This window comes from Artemia franciscana, chromosome 20 (genome assembly GCF_032884065.1).
Source record: "Artemia franciscana chromosome 20, ASM3288406v1, whole genome shotgun sequence".
Taxonomy (NCBI): domain Eukaryota; kingdom Metazoa; phylum Arthropoda; class Branchiopoda; order Anostraca; family Artemiidae; genus Artemia; species Artemia franciscana.
Window position 1 is genome coordinate 20,866,087 of NC_088882.1, and position 24,951 is coordinate 20,891,037.

The window sequence follows — 24,951 nt, forward strand, 5'->3', positions numbered from 1 at the left end:
AGAAACGGTTGAAAATTTTTTTAATTAAAAAAACTAAATTATATTGTTGATCAGTCGTTCATATTATTTATTTATTTAGATTTAATTTATTTACTTAATTATTTAGATTGAATTTAATTATTTAGATTTGGGTGGTGTGAGTGTTGGGTCCTCGATGTATATTTTTTTATCATTTTTTTTTTTAATTAGGTGGTGCGGAGACCGGTTATACTCGGGTGGGGATTGGAGAGTAGACTCTAAATATATTTTGAGTTTGAATGTATTTAATAGTTATTTATGTTTTGTTTTGTTGTTTGTTTTTTTCCAAATAACGGGCCATTGAGCCCTTTGGGATATTTTTTGTTTATAAATGGATGGATATTGATAATAAAAGGAACTTGAACTTGAAATCGTGATCCCAAACAACATGGAGGGAATGGAGCATATATAGGGAGAGATATCAAGGTTTTGGTGAGAAATGGCTTAGCGATATAACACGAAATGTTATTTGAGCTATTTATCCTTCAACTTAAATTGAAACCGAAAGATTTGTATACAGGCCGCAGTACCTGTACTGTAGTACCATACAGGCCGCCATCTGGATCTTTGCCGCCATTTATGAATCTTATGGATAAACAGGTTGAGAAATTACCAATTGGACAATATCCGTTTATGATGCTTGGGGATTATAATATTAAGCTCCATGATCTCGGGGCGAATATTCCTACAGAATTTTTGCAGCTCTGTATGTCTTATCGCTTATTTCCTACAATTAATATATATACACGTGTTGCAAGATCTTCGTCTAAGCTCCTTGATAATATCTTTACTAATTTGAAATTTTCTAATCCAGGAGTTATTGTTACAGATGCTTCTGACCATTTTGGGATTTCGGTGGGACTTAAGCTTTTTATCTCTTCTCAGCAAATAGAATTCCACCGAGCCCATTGCCCGTATTTTATCAGAAAGATCTTGAAAAGTTTAAGCAACAGATTGCACATGCTGATTGGACTAATTTAGTGGATCCAATGAATGATATTAATGTAAGTTTTAAAAGAGTTTATGATTCGTCGATTTCGGTACTGCATAATACTTTAAACAACAAAGAGAGATAAAACTCTACAAAAAAAGCTCAAACGAGACGACGGCCAGTAGAGAGGAAAGACTAAAACAACGCGGATATTTCGCCTGTATCCAAACAAGGCGTCCTCAGCACAAGATAAAAAGAAAACTAAACTAAAAACAAATAAAACCACCACCAATAATAATAAATACAATTGTCGCTACTTATCCACGTAGGGAAAAGAAGCTATTCGAGTTACTTCAATGAGAAACATCAAAGAGCAACTGAGGAAAAATTATGAAAATTGAAACTTAGTTATTGAAAGATTAGCATATATATGTTTTCTAATTTCTATAGCCTCCCTCGCCCACTGAGAAAAACCTCTATCATTAGAATTAGCTGTAGCTTCAGCAAATTGTGTAAAATGTTCGGGATGAAAGAATGTATGTTCAGCTAGAGCCGAAACAAAAGTTTCCGGAGGCTTTCTTAATTTTAGGGTTTTCTTTTCTATTGAGTTGCGATGTTCAATAAATCTTTCAGTAAATTGTTGGTGAGTTCTACCAATATAAAACTTCCCACAGGAACAAGGAATTTTATATGTGTCTCAACGTGAGTTTTGTCACATAGCAGTGTACTTTAAGTTTAGTTATTTCCTTTTTTTAATAAAAACCGATTGAACCTATACACCCCACTAACTAAATATCCCCGGGTTAAATCCTTCCCAGGATTAAGAAAACTACCTAATGGTCTCACTGATTGGAAAGAAGTATCAATGTTATGTTTACCTAAAATTCGTTTAAGCATCTCCCCCAAAGTAGGTACATAATGCAAAGAAATTAGCCTTTTCGGTAAGTTTAATTCTGTGCACTGTGAAACCCAATACCCCTATTGTTGTGTTTAATGCGTCTATTTTTTATTATTTTATCAATGAATTTAATCGGGTAGCTATTTCAAAATAAAACATCCCTCAAATACTTTTTTGTAATAGCTTTTTTATTTTATTTTGTAATAGCTACCCGATTAAATTCATTGATAAAATATCTTTTTCAGGTAATCCCGTTGTCGTCTCTATGCATTTAAGGCCTGTTACTCAAGAAGAGGTATGTAATATTATTTTTGAGATGAAAAGTACGTCAGCCGGTAGTGATTCTGTTAATCTTCGTGTGTTGAAAACAGCGTACCCTGTTACATCAGATGCGTTTACCTCCCTTATTAATGATTGTTTGAAACAGGGCAGGTTCCCTGATTGTATAAAAATTGCTGGAATAACCCCTGTTTTTAAAGGTGGTAATAAGAATGATCTCGGAAACTATCAATCTATTTCAGTTTACCCATTATATCCTGAGTTTTAGAAAGATGTATCAACACTAGAATATATGAGCATTTGGAAATACATAGACTACTACATCCTAATCAATTTGGTTTCAGGAAGGGCTATTCATACAGAGATGGCTATTTCGTTAATAACTTCTACAATCAATTAAGCTCCGGGTAAGAAGTTAAGGGTAGCTAGTGTTTTTTTGGACCTGATTAAGGCATTTGACACTGTAGACCGCCAAATATTAAGAGAATGTGAATTTTATGGATTAAGAAGTACTACTTTAAGTCTGCATCGTAGCTAACTTCAAAATAGAGAACAACATGTCCACCTAATTGAAATTGGGTTCATGTAAAATATTATCAAACGTGGTGTTCTCCAAGGTTCTGTACTGAATCCTACTCCTTTCTTAATTTTTATTAATGATTTTCCGGATGCTGTTGGACCTACTTCTGCAACTATAAATGTTTTGCCACTGAATATCCTCGCGGTAGGGTCATCACGCCCCTATTTGCTGATGATATAACTCTAATTTATGTTGCTCCAAACGAAAAACTGCTAATGTCGACCCTTAATTTGGCAATGAATAAAACATGTATATGGTTAAAGGTAAACCGGCTTGGACTGAATATGGCCAAATCCAACTTTGTTATTTTTTCACGATCTCCAAAGTATTATCCATGGATTGCGGAAATAAATTTTGAGAGGGGAACAATTAAGCGTACTAGATACGTTAAGTACCTTTGTATTAATATTGATGAGACTCTATCATTAAAAAACATGTAAAATCCATTTGCAAAATACTATCACGTAATTTGGGAATTATCCATAAATTAAAATATATTTTCCCTTCCCATATTTTACGATTACTTTGTTTTTCATCAATGCATTCGTATATTCTACATTGTTCGTCAATAAGGCTTGGAACTTTTCATTCTATACTTTGCCCAATTCGTATGATAGTGAACAACGTCATTAGACTTTTTGTGGAGTTTCAAGCCGAGATTCTTTGAGCCCAGCATACAGACAAATAAATATAATCACTGCAGCTGGACTGCGTGATTTTTATACACTGATTTTTATTTATAAGTATTATAATGGATATCTTCCTGATTGTTTTGAAGGAATATTCTGTGAGAGGTCAGATGGTCACCAACACGATACACGGGCAAGGGTTGATATTGAGATTCCTCATTTAGCTTCTAATAGGTCGTCTTTTTCTATTATTTATAGTGTCTAAGCTTTGGAATAAGCTTTGTACAGGTGGAAAGGAATTGGATAATCTTAATCAATTTAAATCTGAGCTGCGATTGGAGTTACTTGGTAAATATACTTTTCAAACACATTAAAACAATTTATTTACATATTATTATTTATTCATTTTGTTGCTTCAAGATTTCAATATGTTATATTTCTTGTAGAATAATTGATTATGTGGATTGTTTTGGTACATGGTTTTATCCCCTTATTCTTTTTTTTATTCTTGTTTTTTTTTTCAGTTGTTTTTTTCTTTTCTCGCGATTGTTTGTTGTCTAATAGCATGGCCTCGCAAGCTATGCTTTTGCTATGCTACTAATATGATATATCATTCTTTTGTTAATAAAAGTTATTCTACTACTATGGAAAGAATAAATTTGGCTCAAAGTCTGTTTCTCTTGGACGAAAGATCTTGGCAATACGGTCGCAACGACTTAAGTCGTATTCTAGGCTCCTTTTCAATAATGCTACACTATTTCAAATACTTTCTGGAATGAGCCATATATTCTTACAAAAGCAAAGCAATTCTAATACAAAACAAAAACTCTCATCAAAATAGTGAGTGACAAATAAACCAATTTGCACATATCTTTCAACACAAACCGAAAAAATAAAAAATTCTATAATAACAACCCCTCGATAAAATAATATTTGAGCTAGGATATTAATTCTAGTCACTAATTTGTGAAAATTCAGCTACAACTACAAATTTATTTTCAATAGACAATAATTTATTCAAACTATACTTCACAAAAAAACAGGAAGCCTAGAAACTTGAACTCTTAGCGCACTCAAAAATGCAGGCTAAGTTACACCAGCGTATTCAGGTTTACGTATAGCTAAAGACGAAAAGAAAATAATATTGAAGAAAAAATTATCTAATAAGCAGGCAAAGTGAGTCCTAGTCACTCACAGAAAACAGATATTTCAACCTGGTTCCCTAAAAGATGACCTAAAACACTCATTAAAGTTATCTCTAATTAAAATACGGGTCTTTTTGGCAGTAAAATTGCATTTTCTCTTAAGAAACGTCAAAAATCATCTTTAAGAGATAACATCTTTATTTTAGATAACATACCCCATCAAAACTCAGAAATATGTCTATAAAACATAAGGTCATTGCAGAAGCCTTGAATTTGGATAGAGCCCCTGAATCTTTGGATTCAGTCTGAAGTAGCCATAATTTTGAATATCCAGATCACTTTGTCTTCTAACCAAATTAATGAAATGGTTACTCAGTAAATTGTCCTTTAAATAAGGCACATAAAATGGTATTTGAGGTACAGCATGACCTTAACTAGAGACCTGGCTACAGTGGCATAATTGGCATGGGTTCTACCCAGGATAGATTTTTGCCGAACCTAAGTCCCTAACAGATAACATTTTCTCGGGAGTTCTTTAAGCATGCTTTCAGTGTACCTGTTTAATAGCAAATCCATGATGTCGAGATTACAAAAACCTTTATGCGTTGTTGGCCTCTCGAAGGGGAGACCAACTGTAGTCCAAAAATCCCCAAATCAAGATGGGTCCAAACGTGATTGATTGGGTTGTCTTTGATAATTCCATTGTTGCCTTCGAAAGTTTCTCATCAATGCAGGGGGAAGGGAGAGGCGTTGTCGACGCCCTATGCGCCTCCGATGGCTCTGGAGGAACTAAGGCCTAAGGTCTTGGAAAGTTTCTCATCAGTTCAACAGCTTTATGTGCGTCAATCCATCGCATTTTGTGGAACCACTTTGCTCCTTGAGCAGTTTAGGTAGAAGTACGCCCCACTAATGGGTAGATAATGAAAAGGAAAACAGCACTTGCTCAAAAATTTCGAAAAAAAGGTAGTCGAATTTATAGAAACAATAACAATGTGAGCTTTGGTGACGTTATATTATCTAAGTTGACTATCCATATTAGTTGACTCTACATATTGGCACATTATCATAATAGCTCCTCAAGGCAATACCTAAAAACGACAAAAGTTTCCCTTTAGTGATACTTCAAATCGTAACAGCTCAAATGATCCCGAAGAAAAAGTTCTTTGGAGTTATCACGGACAAAGTCAGATTTAAAATGACCTGGGTACGTCAAACAATTTTCCACCAAGCATCAAAATTCCCTATTGGAATTCGGAATACGTTTTGCCCGATCCCAGGATCACTAACAAAAGAAAATGTCAACATTCTCTTCGGCTAAAATCACTCCTCAAATTCTTCACCTAACCTCAAAGACCGGGATTCTGTCGCACATTCGTCAGCTTTTAAATAATCAACCTTTCTCAATGAAGCAAGGGCCTAGATGGTTGTTAAATCAAGTCAAAATTTTTTATAACAAATTAATTTCCAAGCTCACCTTAAGTATACTTTCATCCAACGAAGTGCAAGAGGCTTGTAAAGTTACGTCAGCTACTTGGCCAGCTTGTGAAACCATGAAGATTTTGAGTGACCTTGCAACTGGATGACCAGTGAGAACAGCGGTGTTTACTATCTCCTTCGTCTAAAAAAATATTCATGGTTCGTTTTTATAATTTTATAGCATAGATCTATTAAGCCCATAGAAAAAATAACGCATCGGGAACACTCATAAGCAATGAGATTACAGAATGGGCAGTTTTAGATGATACTGAAAAAAAGAAATTAATTGCTTCCACTCAAAACAAAAAAGGAATATATTATTTTAGACAAAGTAAATAACACAATCTCTTTTGATAGATCCCTAAATCTTTTTCTAAGTCATTAAGCTAAAGTAGTGCTTATATACCACAAAATACAAAACGAAAATGGAAAAAAGATTGCAAAACAAGGAGCGTGGATCTTCGAATTTCAGCAAGTGACCAGAATAGAAGCTGTGAAATTTTAAATCCTTCCTGCAGACTTTTTTTAGGCAGATTTGAGCTAAAGCAGGGCTTAGTTTAAAAAGGAGCTAAATTTGAAGGCTTTGGCAGTATCGCTTAAACTTCCGATATCATTCTATAAAATTTTCAGCTGTTTCATCAATGCGCAAGCATATAAAAGAGTGCCAGTTGCACTTTACTGAAAACTCAATAGATTGCTCAAAATGAAGTCTTACGTATAAATAACAGTTCAATAGGAAAAATCATTTTATTCGATAGTGAAATACAAAAAAAAAACGTCTCTGGATTTTTCGGTCGCATATACAGTGGCTGTCTTCAGGAGATTTTTTTTTTGTGTGTTTCACTATGTTCCAGAGATCTTTTTATTGTGTTACACTGTAAAAAAAAAGGATTTTACCAATTGAACTATTATTTATACGTCATGTACAGGCAGTGTGACCTTCGAAAATACCTACATTATAAGCTTGTACAGCTAATAGTTTTTTTCTGATCGATTAAAAAGAAATAGATTTAGAATGAATAACGCAATGAAGGAATTAGAACTTTCTAAAACAGAATAACTAAATGAATATAACGAACGGTTTATGTGAAGGAATACAAATAGGTATGGTGGATGCAGCCCAAAAATTTTTCGGGTTACTAGTGTGTTATTTGCGCTTTAACGAAAAATAATTAAATAGCTTAACTTAAATTTTAACTTAGCCAGGTAATTTTCTATATACTTGAATGGAATATATTTAAAAGAACATAACCATTGATAAAAATACAGATAGAAATTAGACTGGTAAAAGTATATATATTAATATAAATATGCTGATATAAGAAAATAGATTCCAGGTAGTTTAAGCACAGTTCCAGTGGTCTCCAACAAAGGTTATTTGAGACTCTAGTCTTTTGAGGGAAATGAAAAGCGAAAACACCATCTTTATTTGTGGTAAACTGTGTTCTTGGCTTCACCGTTCACTACAATTTCAATTCATTTTAGATTTCATTTCTTCATCGAAAACATGTGCTGCTCACGTTGGGTTTGACGTTTAATTTTTGCTCGTTTTATGTAGGTTTTCTTTTCATTTCTATTCGTACTTTACTTATTCACAAGTGCTAGTGTTGTAGTGTTAGAGAAGGAGGCAAAGCTGGCGAGGTCTTCGATGCAGGAGCTTTGGTCGAGGGCTCAGGACAGGTCGTCGTGGCAAACCACTGTTGCTGCTCAGGCGTGGGAGGACCAAAGTCTAAGTAAGTAAGTGTTGTAGTTTTATCAATAATAGTTATTAGTGTTAATACTCTGAAGAAAGATAGGCTGAGTAAAAAGGCTGAAGATGTCCTGGTGTTCTGAGATAGTTTGAGGTTTCCACTTTGTCATAAGCTCCTTCCTCCGTACCTATCCTCGGTAAACAACCCCCGCTTGAGTGAGCTCATAGTGGCATTGAAGGTGCCCTTTCCCGAATTTGCTTAACCGGAATCCTGACTGCAAACACCACTGCAGGATGATCCTGAGGAGTGGCACTCTTCAAGGAAGTTATAGCCTTGAGTACGTTCCGACATGGACGTTAATTGACTACAGTTGAATTACAGTCAACTTCAATCATTTTTCCCTCCATATCCACATCTAATCTGATCATTTTACCATTGATAACTAGCTTGACCTTTTGTATTTCCCGTCACTGAGTCAGCGCGCAGTCACTTAACGGTGTTAGGACAGTTACAGAGTTTTTGACAAAGATCGTCTAAGGGTATGCAAATTGGACTCAGTATAAGTCCCTTTGAAAGCTTTCCTAACAATCTGACAACTGCCTTACTGGCAAAGAAGCGAACTTTTGAGTTCCTAACCTTCTCAGAACTACAGTGCAAACTACGATTGACTTGACTGTAGTCAAGTCAACTACAATAGTTTAGGGTCCAAGCGCACTCCTAGCAGACAACACAGCATTGTGATTAATGAATTTTTTCTGGGTTCTATTCATTTTGGTGGGCTATTCCATGCTGAATCTTCCTAGTTATGTTATCTATTACGGATTGCATCCCTATTGTGGAAGAATATTTGTAGGCATGAATTGTAGTGAGTTATGTAATAAATTGTAGTGAGTACTTGAATGTAATGAGTTGTAGGTAATAGGTTTCAAATTTCATGTAAGGGCATCGACTCTTTTTGATAGAAAAATATTACTTAGTGCAAGAAACCATGTAGAAACCAGCAAGGACCAAGGCTTGTACAGTCTCCTTTCAAACTGGAGGTCCAAGGGGCTTTTTTGGCAGGTTCCAAGCCGAGTAAAACGCTTAGTGTACACGAAAAGAAGTTATTACAATATTAGAGTTCATATAATATTTTAGTTAGTGAAACAAGACGTTTCATGAATTAATCAAGTGTTTTATATTAAGTGTTCAATCGTGTCCCACATTGACCGGGTCTTACTTTTAAATCTAAAATATCTGTTAACTAGAGACAAGAAAAACATATGCGCGATATTATTTTTCATAATTTTAAACAAGTTTAGTACTCTTACTACTATTATGTAGTTTCTTTGGTAATCTTATTTTGTATATTTATACCTCTTTAGTTTTACCCGTTGATCTCAAATTCTGTATTCAAGCTTTATTCAGCTAAAACTCTGATACTAGTCAGAACAGTCCTTCCAGAAACGTATAACTGACAAGTCAAGCTACGCTTGATCCAAGCAGATACTTAGATCGACTCTATTATATTGTTTCGTGCTACGGAATATTGTTCCTCGCATGCATATTAAGACGTATCCATGGACCCCTGTCCTCCTACTGTTTTTGGGGGGCAGCAGTTCCGTCTAAAAGGATTTTCCAGTATTTCTATGTAAATTCCTTTTTCAATTTTTAAACAGTGGACAAAATTATAGACATAGCTGAGAAAAACTATAATGTTTCAGCGCTGGCCAACGAAAGCTGCTACTTCAGAACTTTGATTAATACTACATGAAAATATAAAATTTCTTTAAGGTATTCAATGAACCTTTGCAAAAAAATCTAGATTTTAGTTTTATTAAGTCGAACAAAAGGTATTTACACCCACAACCCTGCCCTAGATTTCATTCCGGTGAAAAGGGGTCCGGTCACTTTTTTTAAGGAATTCCAAAACGGCACAGTTATTATTCTGCATTGTTTATTTTTTTCCAGTTTCTTTTTTTTCCCGTTACTCAAGGGAAGGGACCCAAAAATAAAACCTAGTATCCTTGCCTCTGATTAACCTTTTCAAGAAGGTATCAGCAAACGACTTTGAACTCCATTATGATGAATGACACAAAAAAATAGAACTTTTTTTGGCAATCGGTCCTGCTTGGATCAAATGCAAATGTCAGTTCTTTACAATTTCTGTTTTTGTTTTGGTAATTGATAATTTGAACCTCTGGAGACATAACGAACTCTATAAACCTACATACCAGATAATCATGCAGTTCTTAGATGAATTTTGATAATAGTTATTTGAACATTTAAAATTATTTTCAACGACTAATTTTTGATCAAAAGAAAAGAGAGAGATAATCTTTCCACAACTTTTAATTCATGTTTTATCAAAGCAAAAAAAATTATTCGAGAAGGGGTTTTCTTTAAAACTCAAGTTCTATTCGTTGAAGAGTAGGTACAACCTTTTTGTGAGTATTTACATAGTTTATACAATATTGTTTTAATAGAAGACATAGTAGAAAGGAAACAGTTTTTAGATGAATTCTTTCTTTTTTGGGAGAAGATTTTCATTTTTTTTTTTTAACAAGATAGAATTTTGACTTATAGAAAAAAAAAAGAAAATTAATGCTCATAAAATCGTACCTTCACCATCGGCACGATAGCCTGTACAGTATCCTTATTAATGGGAAGCTTACAACCTTCTATCTTGGCCTCATCTTGTTGAAATGAAGGGAATTTATCTTTCTGACTCCTAGAAACAAAGAAAATCCAATAAATATCGTTTTTGAATAGTCTGTTGAAATATACAACCGGACTTTTTGTTTTATATCCTAAAAGCTGTTTCAGTAAAATATTTTAACGTTTTAAATGGCTTCCTTTTTTTAGAAACATTAATTGTATAAGGTTTATATTCCCTATGAAACATGTAATTTTGCGATAAGCTTTTTAATATAAAATACCCAAAAAGGACAAGATATTCAAGTAATTAAATGAATTAGTTTGAGATCTATCCATTCACAGAGTCTGAATTTTGATATTAACTACAGTTTCTCCAAAAGAATGATTCAATTTCGCTTAAATAATAAAAAAAAAGTTCATCATTCTTTTTACTAGTTTATCAATCGAAAAAAAAATCAGAAGAAGTTTCAAAAACATTATTCGGTATATGCATAAATCTGAATCTTAGCAGGACAATGATAGCAAGATTATCATCTTATGTTAAAGCATTAAAACAGTAGGACTAAAGAAAAATAACATGCCGAAAACTTGCACAGGTAATATAAACCTTAAGAATTACTGTTAGAGCAGTTTCATATAGTATATTCAAAAATATAGTCGGTTTATTTTTTTCTTGCACTTAGACAAAACCTTATGACATAACACAATTTAGAACCTATTTCAATTTCAATCAAGCAAAAAAAAATAAAATAAAAATAAATAAACGGAGAGACACTGCTGTTTACGAAAGTACTAAATTACAACTGTAAATTAGATAATGGAAATAGTCCTTCTTCACTCCAGATATTTCCGTCCGTAAATCCAAAATACCAGAGCTTTTGTTAGTATATTTTTTTTTCTGTATTAGTCATTTTGTCCTATTTACAATTCAATTTGCATAAGCCAGCTGCAATTCGTTAATAGCGTTTATTTTTCTAATTTGAACAGCCCAAACAGCAAACAGGGGGAATATTAGTCCTTTCGTTCACCATGTGAACGAAGATTCACCTGAGCTGAAGATTTCACACTTCGGTTTTTACTTGCCCTGTACATGGCAGTGACGCACAAGCATGGCCTCTAAAGGAGAAGGTGATGCAAAAATACTGGCAAATTTTAAGATGGCCCCTCCAAATTTTGCTTTCTAACAGTATTGAAAAGTTATTCCACATCTGTGTTCTAATAAATGGATTAACCGGGTGCACGGTATTTCACTTTTTTCTTACTATCCGAATCGTATTATATAAGTATGTATGTTTCTTTCCTTTTTTTATTGTGTTTTGATTATCTCTCTTGTGTGTTTTTTTCACGTTATTCTATATGGTTATTATTTTTACGGCCATGCTCTCACTTTGCCACTCTACTCACTTTGCCACTTTACTATAAGAGTGGCAAAATATAGTGTATACGCACTTCTACCTTTGAACAACAATTTTGAAGGTACTATCCTAAATAACGTGATCAGTTTCCCTCCAATTCCTTTTATTTCTGTTTGTGAAATAAGAATTTTGGTTTAGCCTCGTGTTTTGTTGAGGCATATTTAAGTAGTATTCTGTGTAACATTTGGAAGTATTTATTTTGGAATTGCACATATCTCTATGGCAACGAATCCTGAGAGTTCAATAAGCAGTTCCACCAAAATGTTGATAACTTCCAACAATACAGAAGGGAGCTCAAATATGTATTAGAATTTACTTTTTGGTGAAAGTACCAGCAAGCAGGGTTGCAGTCTCTTCATTGGTACTTTAAAAATAATTCGTGTTTTCAGTAATGTTTAGTTTTAGTCTTAGACACATACAAGTTTAGAAAAAAAAATCATTAGGGAGTATTTAAGCAAAAGAGATTAAATAAAGACATTTATCATTCTGGCTTAGAAAGGAAAAAGTTTAGTTTTAAACAATTGATATTTTTTTTTTGTGAGCTCTGGGGTGCTTTTATAAAAACATTGTTGGCAACTCTGCTTACCTATTATGTTTAATGACCGCCATCAGTATTTCTATACGACATAAAATTCTAATTTTTGAGGCGGTTTTGTTTATGTTTTCTTTTTCACTTCTATTGTTTTTGCCTTAAGAGAAAAATAAATGCATCATAGCAAAATTTAGGACTTGAAAAGTATTCCAAATTTTTCTGGTCAAAATGTGGCTGGACAAAGTGGCATTTTTGCTCTATTTGTGGGTAATTTTAAATTTATTTTTTTTATATTACTAACCCTTTTAGTAACCAGTGCCAACTGAGTAGGCTAATATTATAAGAGCGAAAAACTCAACCATTTGATGAGTAATAATTCTGGTTTTACCCAAATTTATCTAAACATTTCTGTCCCATAATATCCCATAATAGTCTAACTTACAATGACAAGAATTACTATCAATGAATAAATAAAACCAGAAGCGAACAAAAAGTAAAATAAATAATCAAATCCAACATAAAGGTATCAAATATTAATGTATATGAATAAATAAGTCCTTAAACGAGAAGAAAATTTAAAATGAGAAAGAAGTCAAACTCAAAACGAACATAAACAACTACAAACAGGAGTGGGGTCATGTCTCCCTGCTCCAAACCTTCTAAGGGCTATTTCATTATTTTGTGTTGTCAACAACAAAAATAGATAAACCAGAACCACCATAATAATCAAGAAGACTGGAAAGGACTATTGAAAATAAACAGAAAGCTTAATATATAACGATATTGGTTCCCAGAATTCATAGCAATTGAACATTTTACAGAAGAAAAATCTTAGATTTTTCAAGGTTATAATTATAGAAGAAACTTTTAATATATTTAGTTTTCATTAGAGAACAAAGTATAGCCTACGGGTCGGAGAAGGCAGTAGGCTTATCCGTTTGTTTATCCGTTTTTGATTCAGCTTGTTCTCAGATTTATTTACTCATCTATATTAGTATCTGTCACTTGATTGGTTATTTTGATTTTTGTTCGTTATGGGTTTCATTTATTCATTGAAAGTAATTTCTGATCGTTTCAAGTTAAAATTATTACAGTACATTATTTCACTTACATTATTCACTTATGTTTTAAAGTAAGCTTAGCCAGAGTCGACCCAGCTCTAAATGGGTACCTGGAGAAATCTGGGGAAGGTAAACAGGAAGGGTGTGCGCAAGCACAGGATGGCTGGCCCCCAACCCCCCATTGCACTTCCTGGCTGAAGGGCCAAGAAACGGAGATCAGCACCGCCGGTAGGGACTGTAAAGTCTAATGCCGTATCCTTTACCTTTTAAAGTGGCTCTTTAAAGTTCTTTGAAAAACTTCCTTTCTGGAAAAAGTTTTTTTTAATGAATTTTTTTTTGTTTCAGACTGCCAAAATTTTATTACTGGTTAATATTTTTACTATTTTTTCAGTTTTTTAGGTTTTCTGCAAAAAATTTAAAATTTAGGATTCTAATCAAAGTTCTTAGGTTTCATAAGGTTATCTGACACATATTTTTGATTGCATTTAAATAATTACTGCATAAATTTCGCTTTGAAACCAATATTTTAGGACGGTTCTTGAACTAAGATTTAGATTCAACAGCAATTTCTCGACAAGATATTCAAAAGAATCCTCCAACAAAAATGTCCAAAAGGCAACGAATTAATGAAAATGGAATAAGAAAATAAACATAAATCGGAGGCATTGCCCAACTCTCTTTATTTCTGCGCTTCATTCATTTGTCTGTGATTTTGACGTGAGCGTATGCATAGTGTTGTATAGAAAAGACGTAATATACAACCTGAATGAACACAGTGCCTTAGATTAAATTCAACATCCTTAGTAGTTCTTGGAATACGCCTTTTTGACAATATGGATTCACTTAGTATCTTGCAATTTTGTTAAATATCCTCATCAACATTCCATGGAAGTTGCAAATTAATATCCTTAGCTGTTCCTGATACACTGCAGATACGGCCTCTTGAGAGGCTTGATACCATAGGGTCTTTTAATTCCGTTTAAAATATCCCTGAACATTCTCTGAAAGTTTCGATTAAATACCCTAAGCCGTTCCTAAGATATTGCGGTTTGTTCATCTGACGACCAGGTACATGTTGTACCTTTGACTTAATTTAACATCCCCCTAAATATTACCTGTAAGTTTGAACTTAATATCTTAACTGTTCTTGCGATATTACAGCAACACCCTTTTGACAACCTGGATGGACATGGTGTCTTTTGCTTTAGTATAAGATTCCCCTCAACATTCTTTAAAAGTTTCAACTCAATGCCCCTAGTTGTTCCTAAAATGTCGCAGATCCGTACTTTTGAAAACATGGATGGACATTGTATCTTTGATGTATTTAGCATTTCATTCAAAATTCTCGGGGAGTTTCAACTTAGTACCCTTAGCTGAACTTCAGATATTGCGAAAACGCCCTTTTGACAAACTGGGTACACTTAGTGTCTTTGGATTTAGTAGAATATTCCCCTTAGCGTATCGTAAAAATTTCAACTAAATACTCTAATCTGTCCTTAAGATATGCCCGTCATGCTCCTGAGCGTATTGGGCTTGAAGTGGGTGCCGGGAGGAAGGCGTTTTCTTCTTTGGATGTGTGTGGTCTGGGACTGGTGACGGAGCGTAGAGCCTGCCTGATGAAATCGTAAGCCCTTGACGGAGACGATGATGACGGAGACGATCCTAAGCGTGGAGCCAAAAATGGCGGAGGGTGACGGAAGGGATCCTAAACCAGGAGCCAAAAATCGTGAAGGGTGAATGAGAGAAACAGAAGGCGAGGGGCAGAGATATCGGTATTTCATCTCTGGCCACTTTCATCTCTGGGCCACCTCACGTCTCTCACCTTTTCCCTCGCGTCACTCTCTCACTTCCTCACTCTCTCTCTTACTTTTTCTCTCACGTCTCATCACCTTTTGTCTCTCACGGCCAACACCCCGCTCATTTCCTCGCAAGTGGCCCGATACAGCCAACTTACGCCACTCCCCAACTCTGGGTGTTTCTTGAACCTTTGTTGGCAACTGAGGCAATGACTGAGGAATATTGCCGAGGGATGGAATGACGGAGATGGATGAAAGTCATAAAGGGACTCAAATCCCAATGAAATCCCATATAAGGATTAATGGAAAGGGTACAGGGGATAAAACACAGTTATTCCTTTTTCGTGGCGACCGTTTAGAGAAGAACCCAGGCCTTTGGACCGTGCCTTGAGCTCACCACTCAGGCGGCTGCCCCGTCAGAGGATGGACAATCTTGCGTACGCCCAATAAGAACTGAATGGCAAACCAGAGGAGAAGGCTGAGAGCGTGCGTGGGGAGCTCCTCCGGGGACACTCCTGGTTCAAGTATGGAGGTGCTTTATTGTAGGTGAGTATTGTACTAATAAGACCTTTCATGGCGGCCCTATCCCTTCGAATCCCAGTACCGGCGCTTTTTTTAATATCTTCTTCAAGATCAGGTGTTATCAAAGGATATCGTGTCTCAGAGCTGTCATTTTAAATGCCGACCGGATCTGGTGACACTGGGGGGAGTTGGGAGGGGGAAACCTTAAAATCTTGGAAAACACTTAGAGTGGAGGGATCGGGATGAAACTTGGTGGGAAAAATAAGCACAAGTCCTAGATACATGATTGAAATAACCGGAACGGATCCGCTCTCTTCAGGGTAGCTGGGGGGGGGGGTTAATTCTGAAAAATTAGAAACAATTAGGTATTACCTTACGAACAGGTGATAGGACCTCAATGAAATTTGATGTTTAGAAGGATATCGTGTCTCAAAGCTCTTATTTTAAATCCCGACCGGATCTGGTGACATTGGGGGGAGTTTGGTAGAAAAAGGTAAAGGATACGGCGTTAGACTTTACAGTCCGTACCGGCGGTGCTGATCTCCGTTTCTTGGCCCTTCAGCCAGGAAGTGCAATGGGGGGTTGGGGGCCAGCCATCCTGTGCTTTCGCACACCCTTCCTGTTTACCTTCCCCAGATTTCTCCAGGTACCCATTTAGAGCTGGGTCGACTCTGAATAAGCTTACAGAGTCACGCCACTGACCCCCGTCCCAAACTGAAGAATTGGGTACACTGGGATTCGAACCCGCGTTCTCTCAGACAAGGGATCCCGAATCCAACGCACCAACCCACTCGGCCAGGACGGCGCACCAACCCACTCGGCCAAGACTCGGCCATTGGGGGGAGTTTGGGGGGCCTAAAATCATGGAAAACGCTTAGATTGGAGGGATCGGGATGAAACTTGATGGGGAAAATAAGCAGAAGTCTTAGATACGTGATTTAGATAATTGGAACGGATCCGCTCTATTGGGGGAGTTCGGGGGAGGGTTAATTCTGAAAAATTAGAAAAATGACGTATTTTTAACTTAAGAAGGAGTGATCGGATCTGCATGGAACTTCATATTTAGAAGGACCTCGTAACTCAGATCTCTTATTCTAAATCTCAACCAGATCCAGCGTCATTGGGGGGGGCAGTTGGGGGAGGGGACCGGAAATCTTAGAAAATACTTAAAGCGGAGAGATCAGGATGAAACTTGATGGGAAGAATAAAAACCTGTCTAAGATACGTGACTGACATAACCGGACCGGATCTGCTCTCTTTGGTGGAGTTGGGGGGGGGGGGTAATTTTGAAAATTGAGGTATTTGTAACTTACGAAAGGGTGACCAGATCTGAATGAAATTTGATATTTAAAAGGATCTTGTGCTTTAAAGCTCTAGCTTTAAATTCCGATCAGATCCTGTGACATTGGGGGGAGTTGGAGGGGGAAACCGGAATTCTTGGAAAACGTGAAAATTGGGGTATTTTTATCTCACGAATAGATGATCGGATCTTAATGAAATTTGATATTTATAAGGAATTGATGTCTCAGAGCTCTTATTTCAAACCCCGACCAGATCTTTTGACATTGGGGGGAGTTGGAGGCGGAAATCTTGGAAAACACTTGGAGTGGAGGAATCGGGATGAAGCTTGGTGGATAGAATAAGGAAATGTCATTGATATGTGATTGACGTAACCGTACTGGATTCGCTCTCTTTAGGGGAGTTGGGGGGAGGGGTTCAGTGATTTGGCGATTGATAAAGTCGTTTTCCCAGAATCGACCACCTGGAGGCTAAAGGGAGAGGAAAAATTAGAAAAAATTAGATATTTATAACTTTTGAGTGGGTGATCGAATCTGAATGAATTTTGATATTTAGAAGGACATCGTGACTCAGACCTCTTATTTTAAATCCTGACCGGCATTAAGCCTCTGATTTTCCTTTTAAATCAATTTATTGATTCTTAGAATTTTGTTAGAGCTCATACCATATATGCTCTTGGCTCATATGAGCCATATGAGCTCTTGGCTCTTAGCTCTTCTTGCCTCGTCACAAGTGTCATATAAGCTCTTAGCTCTTGTTTTTTTATTTATTTATTTTTGTCATATTGAATATGAAGTCATGTATAATATATATATATATATATATATATATATATATATATATATAAATTGTTTGTTTATGTGTCTGTCGACTGACGTCATGTTTGTCGACTGACGTCATTATAAGGATTGAGCTGTATGTCGTCATGAAGTTGTTTGTCGACTGACGTTATGTTTGTTAACTGATGAAATTACAGACCGGGATACCGGGACACAAATGACGACCGGGACACAGGGAACACAAATGACGACCGAGACACTCAAAGAGAAATTACAGACTGGGACACCAGAGAAATTACAGACCGGGACACCAGGACACAAATGACGACCGGGACACCGGGACACAGGGAATATAAATGACGACCGGGACACTCAAAGATAAATTACAGACTGGGACACTTGGACACAAATAACGACCGGGACACAGGGAATATAAATGACAACCGGGACACAACTACGACGGGGACGCCGGGGGGCACTGGGGATGACGGGGACACAGGGAATATTCGATTAGCGATCACCATCAACAAACCTCAAGGGCAATCATTAGAATAATGAGGTATAGATCTGAATACGGATTGTTTTTCCCATGGACAATTATATGTTGCATGTTCAAGAGTCGGTAAACCTGACAATCTATTTATATGCACAGACAATGGGACAGCGAAGAATGTTGTATATTCGTAAGTTTTACGTAGTTAAAATATATATATATATATATATATATATATATATATATATATATATATATATATATATATATATATATATATATATATATATATATATATATATATATATATATATATATATATATATTCACAGGTGGGACACAGGGACACAACTACAATGGCGCGTAACTAATATTGCGCGTAACGACTTACACGCGCGGGGGGGCTTGGGGGGCGCGAAGCGCTAGTATATATATACTAGCTATAGTATATATACTAGCAACAGCTAGTATATATATATATATATATATATATATATATATATATATATATATATATATATATGCATTTTCTGGTGTTGTGCAGAAGACGGCACAGCACAAATTTTCACTGAATTGAATTCCACTGTCTTTGAAAAACTTTCCCAATTGTTTCTAAGTTGTGTTTGTTTAATATGGAAAGGCAGTGTGGTCATCGTCGCTATTTACGTTTCTCGTATAATACTTAAGTACCAAGACGGCTTTCATCGTCCCAGATTTGGATAGGTTCTTTTTTTCTAGAAGCTCATACAAATTTGAAAACGTTATTCCTAAATCTAAGTCAAATTTAGACAAAATAAAAACAAGTTTGGGTCTCAGTTCAAGACTCAATATACAGCATGACGCATACTGCTTTAAATTGCATTCGAGTTTTTGATTTATCAAAGAGAAAAAAGAACACTCAAACTTATTACTCCACTTAAAATCACTGCAATACTTTCGACAAAGACAAAACAACGTAATATACGCGTTCGGCGTTATACGCGTTAAATTTTTAAAAGATACGAACACAGATTGGCTTCGGACTTGTCTACTAAAACAATCCAAAAATGTTTTACAGTCTTCTAATGGTCTCACCATAATTAGACTATATTTTTGTAGGCATCCATTTAAGGTTCAAGATATTCTTTCCTAGCATGATCCATGCTATTTTGCGAAATTCGAAAGTTCCGTAATTAGAAAAAAAAACAGCCACTACTGGAAATAATTGTCTAGTAACAAAACACTAGTTGTTTCCTCAGAAAATGATTTAAAATTTTCGTTAAATTCCAATCACTGTTGGTATAGAACTTATTTTCTTAACTACATATTCCGTCTTTTAAAGTGATGCTTATACCGCCCGACTCGAAAGGATTATTCAAAGAAGCTAAGAAAAACAATCTTGTAGGTCATTAAATTCACCCACCAAATTTTTTTCACAGCATAAAAGCGGCCAGTCCATAAATTCATGTGAGAATGCACGCCCATACATCGCTAGGAACTATTAGTTAGATAAGTTCGACATATATTCCTTGGCAGATGTAACATAAACAAGAGGCTTTTCGAGTTCCGCCTCCATGTCTATAGCTTGTTCCGCCTGGTAATAGTTCAATATAAATTTTGTTTTCATATAAATCCAGAATGATTGCTACATATTCAAGCTTAGGAGATAATTTCATTTGGAACAATAATAGATGGCCACAGAACTTTTCTTTTCATCAACTGAATTTTTCCTTTATAGTGGTTATTCTACTTCCTTTACAAGTGGTGTTATTCTACTTCCTTTACAAGTTTCACAAATTTTAGAAGTACTCGAACCTTCCACTGCAATCACCAAGTATTATACATTCAAGTGGTGGTTCTTAGGTAGGCCTCCCCCTAGCCTGGGAGAAATTTAGGTTTAAGCAGGTTACGGTTATGTGTATGCGAACATATCGAGCAAAAAAACATGGTAATAATACATACAAGATCAATTCTAATTGCAATTATATAAAACAAAACTAGTTTTTTAAACTGAAAGTAAGGAGCGACATTAAAACTTAAAACGAACAGAAATTACTCCATATACGAAATGGGTTGTCCCCTCCGCAATCCCTCGCTCTTTACGCTAAAGCTTTTAATTGTTTTAAAAAGCAGAATTGTGGCAAAGAGTCAAACTTTAGCGTAAAGAGCGAGGGATTGCGGAGAGGACAACCCATTTCATATATGGAGTAATTTCTGTTAGTTTTAAGTTTTAATGTCGCTCCTTACTTTCAGTTTAAAAAACTAGTTTTTTTTATATAATTTCTGAACGTTTTTGAATTAATGCATGTTTGATTTTGGCTCTCCACACATAATTTATTAAAATGAAATTTGCATATTAATTCCTTTTTTGGCTAAATGGCTTTCTCTTAGTTTTGATCAGACGATTTTGATAAATAAGGGATGGGGAAGGAGGCCTAGTTGCCATACAATTTTTCGGTTACATAAAAAGGCAACTATAAATTTTAATTTTTAACGAATTTTTTTATTAGTAAAAAATAAACGTAACTTAAGAATTAACTTACGTAACAAACTTTTATATTCATTAATTTTTATTATGTATATGAGGGGGTTTGTACCCTCGTTAATACCTCGTTCTTTACACTAAATCGTAAGCTTTGTCCTAATTCTTTAAGAATGGCCCCTGAATCAGAAAGGCCGTAGAATAAATAGTTGAAATTACGAAAAATACTATAGCATAAAGAGCGAGGTATTTATCTCCTCCTAAATACCTCGCTCTTTATGCTAAAGTATTTTTAGAACCCCTCATATGCGTAATAATCTCTGTCCGTTTAGGTTTCAATGCTACTCTTTACTTTCAATTGAAAAAAATTTCCATGTTTGTTTTTTCATTGTTTTTTTTTATAGTAATTTTAGAAAATCCTGCGCCCTTTTCATTGAATTTCTGTTCCCCCATGACATATTTCTCCAAGGAAAGATCCTCCCACATAGCCCCCTTCCCTCAACCCCAGCCCAAAACCAAAAAAATCCCCTGAAAACGACTGTACACTTCCCAATAACCATTATTATATGTAAACACTGGTCGAAGTTTGTAACTTGCAGCCCCTCCCCCAGGGACTCTGGGGGAGTAAGTCATTCCCAAAGACATAGTTATTATGGTTTTTGACTATGCGGAACAAAATTGCTATCTCAAAATTTTGATCTGTTGACTTTGGAGAAAAAATGAGCGTGGGAGGGGGCCTAGGTGCCCTCCAATTTATTTGGTCACTTAAAAAGGGCACTAGAACTTTTCATTTCCGTTAGAATGAGCCCTCTTGCGGCATTCTAGGACCACTTGGTCGATACGATGACCCCTGGGGAAAAGAAGAAAAAAAAATAAATAAATAAACACGCACCCGTGATTTGTCTTCTGGCAAAAAATTTGTCTTCTGGCGAAATTCCACATTTTTGTAGATCGAAGCTTGAAAATTTCGCTATAGGGTTCTCTGATACGCCGAATGCGATGGTGTGATTTTCGTTAAGATTCTGCGACTTTTAGGGGGTGTTTCCCCCTATTTTCTAAAATAGGGCAAATTTTTTCAGGCTCGTAACTTTTAATGACAAAGATTAAATTTGATGAAACTTATATATTTAAAATCAGCATGAAAATCTGTTTTTTTTATGTATATTTTAGCATCAAAGTTCCGTTTTTTAGTTTCGTTTATTATTGAGCCGGGTCGCTCCTTACTACAGTTCGTTACCACGAAATGTTTGACGACCCCAGAAAGGCCGTAGAATAAATAGTTGAAATTACTAAAAATAATTTAGCATAAAGAGCGAAGTATTTATCTCCTTCTAAATACCTCGCTCTTTATGCTAAAATATTTTTAGAACCCCTCATATGCGTAATAATCTCTGTTCGTTTTAAGTTTTAATGCTTCTCCTTACTTTCAATTGAAAATACTTTTTCATGTTTATATTTTCATTGTTTTTTTTTAATAGTAATGCTAGAAAATCCTGCGCCCTTGTCATTGAATTTCTCTTCCCCCATGAAATATTCCTCCAAGGAAAGATCCTCCCATATAGCCCCCTCCCCTGAACCCCTGAAAACGTCGGTACACTTCCCAATAACCATTACTGTATGTAAACATTGGTCAAAGTTAGTAACTTGCAGCCCCTCCTCCAGGGACTGTGGGGGGTAAGTCATCCCCAAAGACATAGTTATTATGGTTTTCGACTATGCGGAACAAAATGGCTATCTCAAAATTTTGATCCGTTGACTTTGGGAAAAAAATGAGCGTGGGAGGGGGCCTAGGTGCCCTCCAATTTTTTCGGTCACTTAAAAAGGGCACTAGAACTTTTCATTTCTGTTAGAATGAGCCCTCTTGCAACACTCTAGGACCACTTGGTCGATACGATGACCCCTGGGGAAAAAAACAAAAAAAAAAACAAACAAATAAACACGCACCCGTGATTAGTCTTCTGGCAAAAAATACGAAATCCCACATTTTTGTAGATTAGACCTTGAAATTTTTTCTGTAGGGTTCTCTGATACGCTGAATGCGATGGTGTGATTTTCGTTACGATCCTATGACTTTTAGGGGGTGTTTCCCCCTATTTTCCAAATAAGGCAAATTTTCTCAGGCTCGTAACTTTTGATGAAAAAGACTAAATTTGATTAAACTTATATATTTGAAATCAGCATAAAAATCCGATTCTTTTGATATATCTTTTAGCATCGAAATTCCGTTTTTTAGAGTTTCGTTTACTATTGAGCCGGGTCGCTCCTTACTGCAGTTCGTTACCACGAACTGTTTGAAAAGTCTTGCAAAATTCTATTCTACAGATCCACAGGGCAAACGGAAAAGGGCTAGCAAACAATAAAATGGGCAAAATCACGAATCGCTTTAGCGGGGCAAAATTCCCCTTGACCTTGAAAGGAAGAAGATGAAATTTTAATTCGTTAACTGTAAGATAGAGAAGTTTCAATGGTCGAGTTTTCAAATGCTTCTTCTAGGAATGTGCAGAGCGCAAAACTTTTAATTTTCGGTTCGGCTCATTCCACCCAAACGGCTAAACAGCGAAGTTTCAATTTATATGACAAAGCTTTTTGTATGGAAAAAGTAAGGGCGTAATTTTCGATTGTGACAGAGATCTTCCTTGTAGTTTCGAGCTACGATTAGCTTCTAACGATATTTAAGTTACTAATGATAGCTGTCATGAAAAAAAAATGCAGCTGGAGTTTTAATAGGAGTAGAAGTTGACAAATGCCACTTTGGCAAAAACCGAAATGGGTCATGAAATAGAGGCGTATTCATAGGATAAATAAAACGACAGGTTGAGGGAAAAAATGTCCAGATGCCATCCCTGTATGTAGCCTTGTTCATATTAGTAGAAGTAGCCGTTCATAGAAGTAGCCATTAACTTCTTTGAATACGGGATTGGGATATTACCTTTTAGATATAATTTCAACGGTATAATCCAAACACTTGGATATAATCTGAAGTAATTCAGTAATGGCCCAACAAAAAAAGTATGTTGGTCAATTTCAGAACCATTTATTACTAAAACAACAATATTAGGCGAGATTGAGGCCTGATCAAATGACAACAATTTTTCTTTTTTACAAATGAAATTTTACAAGAGAGAGAGAGAGAGAGAGAGAGAGAGAGAGAGAGAGAGAGAGAGAGAGAGAGAGGGGGGGAGGGGGGTAGAGAGAGAGGGAGAATGAGAGGGAGAAAGAGAGGGGGAGAGAGAGAGAGAGGGAGAGAGAGGGAGAGAGAGAGAGAGAAAAAGAGAGAGAGACTTTGCTAACTAGCCAAATAGATTAAGATCCCCCCATTGTCACATTGCCCCCTCCACCCTCTAGATCCTCCTTTGCCATCAGTTGGCATGGGACAGGGCAGGAAAATAATTTCTTCATAACCTATTATCCCTCTCCCACCCTCCCTGGTCGCCGTTTGCTCTCTTCAACCGCCTAATTTAGACTAATTTACCCTTGAATTACCCTACCTTATACCCCGGGATTTTTTTTTTTTACACCATAGTTACTCTCGCTGTTTTAATTAGATAAAATGGCCGTCCATGTCCTGGGAGAAGGGAGCAGCTGCCCCTCCCCCTGTTTATCTGACACGAACTTCATTTTATTTTATGTTTTTACACACTTCGTATACCTTGCCCCTCCCCCCGACTATTAGGCCTAATATCATTAATGATCAAATATTAAACTAAATTTTTAATCCAAATTAAAAAGAGTCCCCCTCCCAGTTGATAACTGCTTCTGTGGACACTTTCACATGGGGGAATTTTTCCTATGGCTAATTCCCCCTCCGACGGAAAACATCCTCCAACTTCCTGTGCAATTCCAACCCAGCAGAAAATTCCCCGGAACACCTCCAAATGTAAAATTGAGCCGGCATAGATAAAGTAATATACATAAAAATAATTTCATTTAGGATTTTTTATTACTATTACAATTTACGCCGTGGTTACTCTCATTGTTTTTATCAAATACATTGGCCGTTCTACGCCATGGCAAGCAGAGGAGGGGTTGCATTATTTTACACTAATTTGGTGTACCCCCCCCCCCCCATTACGAGGCCTAAAACTGCTACTGGTCAAATATTAAGCCAAATTATTAATCCAAACAGTTACTTTATAAATGATGTACTTCCCGTATTTATTTTAGATTTAGCCATCCTTTTCAATCTTTTTTCTCCTAGTCATTTTTATGTGATTATCTCGATAGTCGAACTCAGATTAAAGAAAGCCTCAGGTATGTCTACAGCCAGGGTGTGTGAAGTGGCATTACATAAAACGGCAGAAATAAAATA

General features: G+C 36.0%; 1 protein-coding gene across 1 annotated transcript in view; it reads right to left on the reverse strand.

Moving 5' to 3' along the window:
* Positions 1–24,951, reverse strand: part of LOC136040020 (uncharacterized) — a 232,342-nt gene that overhangs the window by 107,454 nt on the left and 99,937 nt on the right. Inside the window, exons 9-10 of the mRNA XM_065724086.1 lie at positions 10,249–10,357; positions 5,955–6,098 (exon numbers count right to left, since the gene is read on the reverse strand). Of these exons, the coding sequence (XP_065580158.1) occupies positions 5,955–6,098; positions 10,249–10,357 (253 nt within the window). The remainder of the gene's footprint in view (positions 1–5,954; positions 6,099–10,248; positions 10,358–24,951) is intronic.